Here is a 14,866-nt window from a genome sequence, read left to right as displayed (position 1 = left end):
TGCCGAGTTACAAACCACTCGTGATTAAATTAAAAGAAAAACAATGTGACATAGTTTTCTATTGAGTTTAACTTATTACTATTTCAAAGACATCTTATAAATTTTCAACCCAAATAGACATAAAAACGCCCCTCTGTTGATGTAACTTAGATTGATGATAGGACAGCTTAATAATATTGTTATAATTGAAAAATGTACATTGTAATTTAAAATCATTGCAATCATTGTAACCATTGTAATCCGGCATTGTATTAATGTTTTTTTTTATCCAAGAGGGTCCAAGATTGGTGAATAAATCTTTATATGGTTATCTTATCTTATTCTGTAGAAAGGGGCTCGTATAACCCTAAAGTTTACGAAAAAAAAAGAATAAACCACAAAGGCGTACAAAAATTAACCTTGGTGTAACAAAAAAGTGTTCGGAAAAATGAAAGGCATTCCGTATAACCAAAAGAGGTCACGAGAATTACAGATCGCCTATGAATACACGTAAGAATGGCCGTAAATACAAAGAAAAGACCAATAAACGTGAAATGTATCAATCTATGGTTGAACACCGACGTCAAATGAAAAAGAAATTGAAATCCATTTGAAGCAGCAATACAAAAGAATACTGGGATATATGGACCACTAAATGACGGTACCAGTATCGTATTGCATATCCCTGAGCGGGTGTACGTCAAAACATGGATGCCATAAAAATATAGTGCATTTTCTTTTTGCCTCTCTACAAACTAATGTTTTGTCAAAAGACATGAACAATGACTTAAAAAATAGAGCAAACATCACACTGTAAGATGAAGAACTTGTTTAAAAGAAAATCTAACATAATATCATAAAAATGTTCCACTGAAAAGGTTGGTTTGGTGAGTGCAAAACGAAAGTGAAAGTAGGGAAAATGGCTATTTATAGTTCAAGACTACTTTTCTGTCCAATCTTCGTGGACTCACCCTATTTTTTTGCGGGAAATTATTTTTTCACATGTCCTTAGAAATGCTACATAAGTGAAAGTTTTATTGAATCAATTTACATATTTTTTAAAAAATCCTAAAAATATGCACTTCACTATAGAAGTCTATGGGAAAATTAATACGATACTGAGACCTGACGTAGAGAGACTCATGAATATCCCTCGATGCACCGTTTAGCTGTTTTGAATAGTGCCGATGAAGGACAAAATACATTTTTACAATGATAAGAACGAATCTAATGCTATCTTAATTGATGAAATTGAAAATGCCAGACTGAACATGTTTTTTAGAGGATTATCGTTTGTGAAAAGAAAACCAGTTTGGATTCAGGCAGGTGTATTCTATGAAATGCTAAGACAAAAAGAATAGAAAAAGGCTTTATTGTGCATTTATTGATTTTCAAAAGCATTCGATACTGTTCGGCGTCCAGGCTTATGGGCAAAATTGCTTGATACATCTACATGTATAGTAATATCAAATCTAGAATCTAAAGGTACAGAAAACTCTGACTTTTTCCTTTGTAAAACCGGTGTCAGACGGAAAGAAAATGTATCCCCTATACTGTATTTATTGTACATATTAATGATTTGAAAAATGTTAAGTCCAGTAATAATGTACGTACATGTAGATAGAGAACTCAATATTTTTGTAAACCTTTTCTTAATATTATACGCATGCAGACGATACTGTTCTTTTTTTTCTTATCTGAATCAGAAAAAGACTTACAAAGATAACTGATTCAATGCATGAACATTGTACAACATGGAAACTAAAAGTTAATGTCGATAAAAGTAATATATTTTGCCAGGGAAGATTGCGTAATAATTTAAAATTCAACTATGATGGCAAAGAAATAGAAAACGAATTCACATATTTCGGCGTACTTTTGCTAGATCTGGTAGCTCTCTTAAAGCAAAAATTACAATGCCGATAAAGCTATTCGTGCTATGTACGACGTCTTGCGTAAAGGAAGACTACATAACTTATCCCTGGAATGTCAGTTAGATCTATTTGATAAGATTGTCCAATTATAAACTTACGCTTTTATACCATTTTAAACAACAATGATTCTCAATACAACCAAAAGTTCTTAATTGTAGATATTTAAAAGAAAATTTAGAGTTTCAAAACCATTTTATAATTTTGGATGATACCTTCATCATAAGTTACCTATGGCATTGCACTCCCAGAGAAAATAGGAATTGTGTTCTATGCCAATCCAAAAACATTGTCGATGAATATCATTAGATACTCATATGAACACCGCTTAGCAATGAATGGAAATTATATCTAAAATCTAGATTTCATGACCGACCGAATACTATATCAATGAGCATATGAACAGCCAATGTCTACCAGATCTAAAGTTAATGAGCTGATGAATCGCAAATGTCTAACAGATCTTAGCTTAATGAGCTGACGAACAGTCAATAAGTACCAGATCTAAATTTAACAAGCCGACGAACAGCCGATGTCTACCATATCTAAACTCAATGAGCTGACGAACAGCCAATGTCTACCAGATCTAAACTTAATGAGCTGACGAACAGCCAATGTCTACCAGATCATAAATTAATGAGTTGATGAACAACCAATATCTACCACATCTTAGCTTAATGAGCTGACGAACAGTCAATGTTTACCAGATCATAAATTAATGAGTTGATGAACAACCAATGTCTACCAGATCTTAGCTTAATGAGCTGACGAACAGCCAATGTCTACCAGGTCATAAATTAATGAGTTGATGAACAACCAATGTCTACCAGATCTTAGCTTAATGAGCTGACGAACAGCCAATGTCTACCAGTCACAAATTAATGAGTTGATGAACAACCAATGTCTACCACATCTTAGCTTAATGAGCTGACGAACAGCCATGCAAACCAGATCTTATCTTAATGAGCTGATGCTGAGTAGTCAATATTCTATTTTCTTATGTTTTTATTTCATCAGGAAAACATATGGGTTTATTCACGTTTCTCTAACATTTAAGTATTAGACTAAAACAACATCAATTAAGGTTAGGGATTAAGAGCGTAGTTTAGCTCTTTCTGTTATAGTTTTTATAGTTGGTATTGGTGTAGTTTCTTTTGGTACATCTCTGTTTTAATCGAATTGAATACTGCCTTGGCTTTTACTTTTGTAGATGATTTTAATATAAACAAATTTTAAATTATTTTATTTTAATGAAGAATTCAAATAATTACCTTAAAAGATAGAAATATATTTTTTAAGATATTTATTGCTTTAATTTTTGACTTTTTTTTGCAAAAGCAGAAAAAAACCAAAAAAAAACCCCATTACATTATTATTATATTATTGTGTCTTTAGTCAATGATATCATTAAAAATATCATCCAACCTTTTTTATTGGAAAAGGTAAAATACATGTAAATTTAAACTATCAAACCCTTTTGAGGACCCAATAATCCCTAACCTTAATTGATGCTGTTTTAGTCTAATAATTAAATGTTGGAGAAACGTGAACACACCAACAAATGAACCTTTCATGCCTATCTATTTTTTCTTGAGCAATAAAGATATATATTGACCCGGCTAGCGAAAGCTGTATTTTTATATAGCCTAGCTGGCCGAGTGGTCTAGGGCGCTGGACTTGGGGCAGGCGGTGTTGCCATAGATGCCACAGCGGTACGAGTTCGAGTCCCGCGGAGGGAACGACCGAAAATTTGCATCGCAAATTTGACAGTTCTAACATCGTTGGGAATTTTTCAGACCTTTATATATATATATATATATATATATATATATATATATATATATATATATATATATATTTTACTTATTAATATTACGATTACTGGAAATTGTTTAACTGCCATCAAATAAGTACTATCGACATTATATCTGTTTACAAACGGTCCCCCTTTTGTTGGAAAACTTTTATATTTCTGTGAAAATTTTTGCAAGAATGAGTAAATAATATCTTTCTTGTCATTCCTTTCAAAATCTCTGGACCCACACAGGGGCAAATACAATTCCCAACAACACCTAATCTGGAGAAAAACAACGTGGGCATGTACAATTCCCAACAACACCTAATCTGGAGAAAAACAACGTGGGCATGTACAGTTTCCAACAACACCTAGCCTGGAGAAAAACAACGTGGGCATGTACAGTTTCCAACAACACCTAGCCTGGAGAAAAACAACGTGGGCATGTACAGTTTCCAACAACACCTAGCCTGGAGAAAAACAACATGGGCATGTACAATTCCCAACAACACCTTGTCTGAAAAAAAAAACAACATGGGCATGTATAATTCCCAACAACACCTAGTCTGGAGAAAACCAACATGGGCATGTACAATTCCCAACAACACCTAGTCTGGAGAAAACCAACATGGGCATGTATAATTCCAACAACACCTAATCTGGAGATAAACAACATGGGCATGTACAATTCCCAACAACACCTAGTCTGGAGAAAAACAATATTGGCGTGTACAATTCCAAACAACACCTAGTCTGGAGAAAACCAACATGGGCATGTACAATTCCCAACAACACCTAATCTGGAGAAAAACAACATGGGCATGTACAATTCCCAACAACACCTTGTCTGAAAAAAAACAACAACATGGGCATGTATAATTTTCAACAATACCTAGTCTGGAGAAAACCAACATGGGCATGTACAATTCCCAACAACACCAAGTCTGGAGAAAAACAATATGGGCATGTACAATTTCCAACAACATCTAATCTGGAGAAAAACAATATGGACATGTACAATTCCCAACAACATCTAATCTGAAGAAAAACAACATGGGAATGTACAATTCCCAACAACACCAAGTCTGGAGAAAAATAATCAAATAAATATGATAAAACATGATCAAGCCTTTTATTTGTATTTTTTGCAGCTAATCAAGACTATAAAAACAATCTCAGGGCCAATGTAAACCCTATCAATCTCAGGGCCAATGTAAACCCTATCAATCTCAAAGCCAAGGTAAACCCTATCAATCTCAGGGCCAATGCAAACCCTATCAATCTCAAAGCCAAGGTAAACCCTATCAATCTCAGGGCCAATGTAAACCCTATCAATCAGAGAAAACGATGCATTCAACGCTTTAGGAAAACTTTCAAGTCTTTATAAACATTTTTTTAGTGTATTATGAGATGAAGGTCTTTTTGAACAAGTCACTGATACAAACCAGATGGGTCTGTATTGTACTTTCTATATATTTCAGTGGCATGATCTGCTCATTTTCAAAAAGGTGGAAATTTAGGCAAAAGTTTGAAAAATGGGTTAGGTCTAAAAACGTACGTTGTTTACTACCAGTTCATTTTTTTTTACTAAAATTTCCAGGATAAAAATAGAAGTTTTTGTTCAAATAGGAAGAAAATAACGTCTTCAGTTATCACATCAATAAATCGGCCATGTGTTCTTTGAACTTCGTAACTGCTTGTGTCAGCTTAATTGTGATATGTTAGGGTTTGTCTCAGCACTTTTTGCGCTCTACATACAAAACGAACGGATAGTAAACAAAAACCGCAATACATTTATATACAATTACTTTTATAAATATATGAACAATTAAACGTCAAAGAGATTGGGTTACTCCAGTGATAATTCTGAGAACCCACTTCATTTTCGTTTTAAAAACCTGAAATCTATTTATAGATAAAACAACCAAGTAGTGTAATTTGTCTTGTCTATAAAGACTATTTATGACACGTTAATTCCTAAGGTTTAATACATGGCTGAAGGTCCAGGAATACCCCAAACTGTGAGTAAACTCGATACTATTATAGATGATAATCACAAATTAAAGCTTGGGTAGCCATCTAAAGGTCTATTTATATGACAAAAACCCCATTTCAGCTCATGGTTACCAATATATCTATATGTAAGTTAACAGTTTCAAACTGTCTCAATACTTAAGTATGGATTAAAAGGCAGAAATGGAAACTCTGGAACTACCCCCCCCCCCCAAAAAAAAAGAAAGAAAAAGAAAAAGAAAAAAAAACAACAACCAAACGATTGGCTGGAAACCCGGAAGTTACCTCGAATTTGTGAATTTAGTGAGGGCGTATACAATATTATGATATGTGATAATATCTAGTTTTTTTTATATATCCAACGAAATAGTGTTAAAAACGAGCAAATTAAAGTCAACTCGCATGATTTTCATACAAACCACGTGGTTTAACATTTCCCTTGTTAAGTGACGATTGCTATAATATAATTGTGATTAACTCACAGCCTTTTAATGTTGTTTTTTGAAGCTCATCATTTCAGAACTTAATGGATTTTTCTGTTAGTTACAGAAAAGCAGTAATAATTTAATAAAACAGAAAATACCTATTTATGATCCACAAGTAATACAAGTTTACGTCATAACAGCTATTTAAAGAATTTCCTAATATAGAAGCTAGATTTTCTTAATGTCTAAATTGACATTGTACGCGTTGCTTTGTCTTATACCCACTTCCCCACTCCTGGTCAATATGGACTTATACCCACTTCCCACCCGGTCCATATGTACTTACCCACTTCACCACCCCTGGTTAATATGTACTTATACCCACTTCCCGTCCCTGGTCAATATGTACTTATACCCACTTCCCACCCCTGGTCAATATGTACTTATACCCACTTCCCACCCGGTCCATATGTACTTGTACCCACTACCCCATCCCTTGTCAATGTGGACTTACCCACTTTCCCACCCCCGGTCAATATGTACTTACCCACTTCCCCACTCCTGGTCAATATGTACTTGTATCCACTTTCCACCCCTGGTCAATATGTACTTGTACCCACTACCCCATCCCTGATCAATATGGACTTACCCACTTTCCCAACCCCGGTCAAAATGTACTTACCCACTTCCCCACGCCATACTGGGGGATAAACGAAGCAGCCGTTATTTTAGGTACGCCTAGGATAATTTTTGTCACAAAAATTACTGTATTTGTCATATTAGAAAAGAAATAATTCATTCCGGAGGTAGATTTGTACTCATTTTAACATGAACTATTTCTTAAATATTGTAAATTTCATAATGGGGGGAGGCCCTCCCTTGATCCGCCTTTGGTCTGCTTTTTTTAATGAGCGATTATTCTTTTTACCAGCTATTGGAGTTGAAATTTCACATTGAAATCTACATCGTTTAGTATTGGGAAGAACATTGAATCATATGGCTGAGTATTTTTTTTTTTGCAAAGTATAATGATAAAGCCGAACCTCTACCAATTGCTAATAAAATGGTTGGTGCCTAAGATGGTTTCTGTTGCTCAACTGCTATAATCCTATATCCGTAAATGGTGACTCTCTGGAAAGTATTAACTACAATATCGATATTTTCTGAGACTCAACAACTATATCTCTTTAGATTAAGACCCGCGGTCCATGCCTTTTCTGAGACTCAACAACTATGTCTCTTTAGATTAAGACCCGCGGTCCATGCCTTTTCGTAGACTCAACAACTATATCTCTTTAGATTAAGACCCGCGGTCCATGCCTTTTCGTAGACTCAACAACTATATCTCTTTAGATTAAGGTCCGCGGTCCACGCCGTACGACTTTTTTTTTTAAATCAAGGACCAGTAGCGACTATTCCGATTTTCATATAGTTGATGTCACGGGGAAAAAGGGGTTGCTGTCTGTATAGCCTACACAGCATTCCATTGAAGATCAATCAATATAGTTGACATAACTCTATAAATTCATATAGGAATTTCTACACTTTAGAGAGGAAAAAGCTATAATACACAAGGGGTAATCTAGCATGGAGTAACATTTGTCTGTCTCAGCATGAATTTGTCCACTTTTATACGTGGGGAAACAAGTATGGGAAAAACCATTATACATGCAAACATACTTTTCAACTATTTTACAGGGCTAATCCTGCAATTTGATTGGCCAGCATGACGGGGATATGAGACCATATCCCCCTGGTAGACACGGGGATATGGAAGTGGACAAAGAAATATATTTTCATTATAGAGTTAAAATACGTATCTAATCATATTATAATAATGTGGGAAGTTAACGAATATGTGAAATATCTGAAGTACATTTAGTGTGTAACGTTACTGAGCGAAAATGCTACACGGTAGTCCTTAGTTCAAACTTTATTACAAAAATTTCCGATGAAAACTTAAATAGGAAAATCATGGAAGTAAAATGTTCGGTAAAAATGCTGATATGATTCTATACAATTATGGCAGCTCACTGCCTGCGATATTATATTTTATGGAACACTGAAAAGAGATATTGACCAAGGCCTGTGGCCGAAGCCTATATATCTTTTCAGGGTTCCATAAAACATGATATTGCATGCAGTGAGCTGCCATAACGGTTTTATTTGTTTGTAAACATTCAAGAAATTCTCTATTCAACGACTCAGGATCTTGATTTTTAAAATAAATAAATTGGTGTCGAGTAAAATACGTATATAAGTTAAATATGTATTGGTTTTAAATGTCTTTTTAAAAGTGAGGTAATTTAGGCAAATACATGTACCTACAAATAGATATTTAACCAATTAATATTGACTCTGGAGGTATTCTGTAGTTGAAAGTCGAAATAGAAAATATTTTCTCCTAAATGAGTATATTAGCATGTCGAAGACAATAATTAAGTTTCGGTTGTGGGCTTGATGTTCTCTCCATATTACGTATTGTCCTTTCATCCAATAAATCTAAACCTCTGCAACATGCAATCATGCTTTGTTAACCTTAGCAACAGTGTATAGGGAACACCAGAAAAAAAGGCACTGTACTAATTAATACACTTTGTTCGATACATCCGCGAAGTTTGATAGTAAATAGAATTTGGAATTCAATGCGAATAAGTCTAAAGTTATGGTCGTCGGAAAACGAATCCATAGAGACAAACGTTGGGAATTAGGCCATAGCTTCATCACCGAGACAAACGAATACAAATATCTCGGCGTTTTCATTTCCCCAGCGTTGATACCATATCAACACTTGTATCAGATATCTTATAAACAAACTTAATTATATGACACGTATTCCTGGTGACCATTAAAACTTCAACTGTGTTGAATTTTGGGAAAGCTCTATTGAGTAATGTGCTTACACCGGTCATTTCTCACGAATATGGCACATGAACGTCTTTCTATCAAGCAAGCCAAGAGGTCTTGATTAGTTGGGACAATTATTCTCCGAAAAACTAAAGTGAATATATCTAAACCGTCCATTCTCTAGAACTAGGCAGGGAACCTATAAATAAATGATTTTATAGGTAGACAACTATTAGTATTTACTCAACACTCCGGAGGGGAGACTGTGTAAAATAGTGTTAAATGAGCTGTGTCGCACTTCCTCTATTGAGTGGATTTACCATCCCTACATCAAATCAGTTTTTGAGAACGTTGGACCTGACTTCAGTTTTGGTGCGGATAGTGTTAACATAGGTAACTTCAATGTTTTAATGGGCCAGTATTCGAATTCTGAGCAGCTACGAGATGTATTTGCAAGTTTACCCTGTCTGAGTACGTATATTCTTACAGACGGAGGGGACAACAGCGAAGGTTCAAGTTTGAAGCTTTTGTGCCCCACAAATGCATTATATTAAGTTTCCACTTTATAGATATGCCAATGCAGATAATTTTATGACAGTTTGTTGAAATAAAGCTATATTGAGACACTCAAACAAGAAAATCAAACAATTGTTTTTCCTGTAAAAAAAGTATATATTTTTCAAATCCTTACATTATGGAGAACCATGAAAATAATTGATATTCTCTCATATTTTGTCATAAAAATCTGTAGCTATGGTTACATAATGGAAAATAAATTCAGTTTTAATGACAAATTTTGGATGCCTTCTCAAAATTAACTGGCAAAAGGTAGGTTTTCTAAAATATCAGGCGCATTAAAACTGTAAGGGAAAGTAAGCAGGCATGGTGCTATTTAAAAAAAAAAAAAACAAAAATATGTGCACCCTTTTAATCTCTTTTGTTCATAAGTTTGTGCAAAATTCAGCATATTTGAAAACAAAAACAGCCAGCTGGTACAGAGAAGAGAACCCACTGCGACAAGGACCTGGATATTTCTGGATAACTTAAATAATGCATTTTAGCGGCCCCTCTTTATCTTCACAAATATTGCATCTATTCATGTACGAATGTTCAACTACTCACAATGATCAACTATCCACAATCAATATTTTTACCAAGTTTCATCTTTAGGTTTTACTAAATTAGATCGGATCAAATTGTGTACGAAACAGTGCAACGCAATCACATCTGTATAGTGCAACCTTAAATAGCAGCTTAAATCGATTTCGTCTAAAATATTCTGATAATTGCGAATTCTGTTCTGGCCATCAAACGCAAAATTTGCCCTTGATTGTAGGTGTCAGAAATTGTATTTTATTATGTTGATAATGAATATTTGAATGTGAATTTAAGAAATAAGTCCCGGAAACTCCATTTTTTTCATTGTTTCCCATGGACTGACCATTTATGTCGCATTATTTTACCCGAACTATAGCGAACGTGACTATTTTATAAGTGATGATGCTACCTAACTTATTTTGATATGTTGGGGACTGAATTATTGAAAATCATTTTAACAAAAGATCGTCTCTTTTATTGGTCACCAATGGGTAAGGAACTTTTTTTCTTTTTTCCGGCTAAGTTTCTATTTGTGTATCGTTTTAAGGAAGAAGAATATTAACGAACACTCTTGCTATAGAGGCAATTATCAGCTCATTTTACCATTCAGTTGCATTATACAAGTACATATATTCATTGTAAGCTTGTCACTTTAAATTATTTTAACCTGTATTATTCTGTATTTTAAATGAACTTTATGGAAGCAATCGTCATGACCACGCGTTGTAAAGGGGTGGTTTCTGAATAAAATAATGATATATATACAAATAACTAACTATATCTATTTTAGGACCAGAGATGTCATTTTTCCAGTACCCACGGATGTAATGTAAGGGTTAAAGGTCCGATAGCAGAATGGGACAGCATTGACTCTGGTGGGCGTCTGTTTGTTGATAGAAGTCTTGATGGCAGAGCTGATCTTTCATTCATATTTGAAGGTAAAGGTCATGCAGAGGTCGGACTCCTAAAGGAGAATCCACAATTTATACCGGACATAAAGGGTGTCAGTAAATGGGAAAAATACCTCCCCGTACAGACAGCTAGAATCTATAAGCAGACCGGAAATACAAAAATTCGGAGAACAAATTCTGCGGTTGTTACTGAATCAGAAGGCAAACAAAACGTGATTGCTGTAGACAGGCAGGAACAGATCTGGATCACTGTGTATCTAGTGTTCGGCGATATTACGGTTAACATAGGTAAGTAGATCATCATTGATTTTTTTGTGGAATTCACATTGCTAGTGCTTTAGCTTTTTTGTGATGTCTTGTTTAACTTACCTTGAGCTTTTTTTTGTATGTAATAAATTTTATTAGGTTCTCTCTATTGTGTACTAAGATCGTCTTTTTTCCTAGTCTAAACTTTTTTTCGATTTTGACGCATTTAAATTATCCCGCTGTTGACGCATTGGTATATTTAACCGACTTTTGTAAATACATACTCTCTACGTCATAAACTTTTGAGAGCAGGAGCGGGCCCAGGTTAGGACGTAGTTGGCACACACCCCCCTTTTTCAAAGAAAAAAAAAACGACAAAAATATCGCCAACTGCTAAATATTGTATTGAATATGGCAATTTATCATATTTATTCATTTAAAATGTCATTTTCTGATTTTCTATTACGTATTCTCGTAATTACGCTTCCCTTCATAAAATCATGGACCCACCCTTGATCTACAACTCTCACGGTAGACAGTGATGTCATTCGATAATATTTTTCACTAATTGAATTGTCCTTTATTTCGGGGATCTTAATGTCAACAAAGTAGTGATTCGAAAAACATAATACAATAGAAAGAAAAACTAAGCTAATCAGCAATTCTGTCAGATTTCAATTCAATTCACAGACAGAATGAATGCAGCTATTAAATTGCACTTTGTTAGAAATTGGTAAAAAATTGTCTATCGAATGACAACCAAACCCACCGTGATAACCATAATGAAGAGTTTTGAAAAAGAAATCACCTCTCTACTCGAATGCTTCATTTACAGACGTTTAACGATTTGCGTTGAAGTTAAGTATATATACCAATTTAAACAACTAACCTTTCTACAATGCAGTATATTTATTTATAATCGAAGTTTAAAAAAAAACTATATAGCTACAATGACCAAATACTAAAGATATAATCAAATTCTACTCTAATCTTTAATAATGATTATTTCTTTCAGAATCACTAGAATATAAGTTCATTGATCTCAAAGGTGGAAATATAGAATTTTTTAACAGCTTTAGTCAGGCAAAGTTGCGATATCCAAACCCCGATGCGGTTTGCTTCTTACCGAATCCACTGAATATTGGCGAGTATTTTATTTTTAAAGTAGATCCCCAAGTAAGAGAAGGAAAGAAGTCAAAGAATTACAGCATTAAATTTAGTGTCTCCGAAACTGTCCCTGACAGTGTGAATTTTACTACAGAGAGTTACAACGATATTTCCACATTGAAAGATGTTGTCATTCAAGACTTGCCTTTAAAATCACATGGCCAATTAAGAATTGAGTTGATGGAAAATGGGCAACTAAAGTTAAACCACAGGAATGGATCAAATATTAACACATCAAAGAAATTTAGTAAAGTGTTTTGCATAATCGAGATTTGTAGGGTTACCATTGAATGCGTTGGAAAGAAAAGGATTGTCGACGGCAATGTACCTGATGCCAAGCTAGTGCTAGAGGAAGTACAAGAAGTTCGTGATGAAATTAGCAATATCTCACTTTTAAAAAGTACAAGAAGCCCGTCGTGTGATGACCAAAACCGTACTTTAGGTTACGAGGTACAAAGTGCTGCTGGCAAAGAGACTGTGAATGAGAGAACTTTACATGAAATAGTTAGGAGACTTGACTCTATTGAACATAATTTAGGTCAAAAGATTGAAAACAAGTTTAGTCAAAAGGAATTAAAATATCTTGAATACACAGATGAGATTAGGTCTTTAAGAAAAGATGTGAATAAAATTCGAGAAGATATAGAGAAACGAGTCATTCTACAAGAACAGTCATCAAACCAACTTACTAATCCACAAACAAAACATTTAATACAAGATGCTTGTGACCCTATTCGAACAATTTCATCACCTTTGAAAGAAGTTTTACGGAACAAATACAAAGACTTAGTAAATAACATGGAACCTATTGCTTTATCAGATCATTTTGTTCAAATGAATAAAGTGACTATGGAGTTCCACGAACGACTGAGAAATCTTCACAAAGTAGACAGACTTGAAGCGAACCGTGAATTGTTAGATAAGATTACAAAATCAGACTTAACAACAGAGGAATTCTTAACTATCTTAAATGACACAAAACAAGATGGTGTCATACAAATCATTAAAAAATAACAATTTTAGTAACCTTTATAAAGAATGAGAGCAAAAATCTATTATCGTAGATGTTTTAAATGAGGTCAGACTTTTGAAAAAGGAGACTGTTAACTTCCTTAATTGATATTTACAATGTTAGTTCTGTACTTTATAGGTTACAGATTACACTAGTAAGTAGGTTCCTGTCATTGCTGATTCCAGCAATAACCATGACCAAAAAAAAAAAAAAAATGAAAATAATAAAAAAAAAAATAATAATAATAAGTAAATAATAAAAAAAATAAAGAAGTTAACAACAGAAGAAACTAAATGAAACTAATCAAATAAATTATAAAAGGATACTTTAAAATTCTGTTAAAAGTTTCTCATTTTCTTACTTCCAATTCTCCATTGCATTATTTTCTATTCTATTTCCTGTGCCCTTCCTATTTGTATTCACTATCAATCTGTTAATTTGTAAAAAAGCACACACAGTCATAGAGGATAACTCTTGATCTACGGCAACATATACGTTGAAGTTAGCGGGAAACAGAATGATGAGAAAAAAAAAATCACCGTCCTGAAGTGACACGTCATAGAGTGATGCAAAGTGATAATAAATGTAAAGTTTAACGATGATTTTGTCAAACTCAACTGATGTCATAAAAAAAAAATCTAACTCAAAGAGCAAGAAAGGATCAAAAGTAGCTACAATATTTAATTTACATGTATGAGGATGACTTAACGCTATCAATTCATGTCTTAAATGTCTTCCTTTATCTTCCCTCCAACCACGGTGATGAATTTGGCTTCCTCTTTCGATAGTTTTGGTCACGAGTACTTCCTGTTTACAACTAAAATTTTAATTATGATCTTCTTACATATTTCATTTTCATGCTGCTGATGAGACGTTACTCCTTGAAACACCTGTACAGCATACAGAAATTTACAATATATAAATCTGGTATTTCTTGTATTTAAGAATCACAGGGTCGATACCTGTGCTGGTGACCCTGAGGCCCCCTAGGATTTTCAACAACCCAGTAGTTAGACTTGTCTGACCCCGAATAATATCATATTTTATTTACCCTATTTATGAAATCTTGTCGTATTCCAAATTTTAAATTACGTAAAACACCGAGGCTTCATTCCTTACATTGCATATGGTAGAACCTGTCGGTGATGGATTTGGCTTCCTCTTTCGATCGTTTTGGTTATGAGTACTTCTTGTATACAACTAATATATCGATTATGATCTTCTTACATATTTGATTTTAATGATCTTGATGAGAGGTTTCTCCTTGAAATAAGTGTACAACATACCGAAATTTACAATATATAAAACTGGTATTTTTTTGTATTTAGGAACCACTGGGTCGATACCACTGCTGGTGAACTTGAGGTCCCCGAGGATATTCACCTACCCAGTAGTCAGACTTGTCTGACCCCGAATAGTATCATATTTTATCTACCCTATTT

The 14,866-nt window shown here is 34.1% G+C and overlaps 1 protein-coding gene across 1 annotated transcript; it reads left to right on the top strand.

The window, feature by feature from the left end:
- Positions 1 to 5,568: 5,568 nt before the first annotated feature.
- LOC148597564 (uncharacterized) lies at positions 5,569 to 13,465 on the top strand. The gene is made up of 3 exons (XM_088562923.1): positions 5,569 to 5,726; positions 10,879 to 11,287; positions 12,261 to 13,465. The coding sequence occupies exons 1-3, from the start codon at positions 5,697 to 5,699 to the stop codon at positions 13,424 to 13,426; spliced, it is 1,605 nt and encodes a 534-aa protein (XP_088419049.1). The 5' UTR covers positions 5,569 to 5,696; the 3' UTR covers positions 13,427 to 13,465.
- Positions 13,466 to 14,866: the final 1,401 nt, after the last annotated feature.

This window comes from Perna viridis, chromosome 15, assembly GCF_037379345.1.
Source record: "Perna viridis isolate PV_CMFRI_1.1 ecotype Kerala chromosome 15, ASM3737934v1, whole genome shotgun sequence".
NCBI classification, from domain to species: Eukaryota; Metazoa; Mollusca; class Bivalvia; order Mytilida; family Mytilidae; genus Perna; species Perna viridis.
This window is presented reverse-complemented; position numbering and strand designations above follow the sequence as displayed.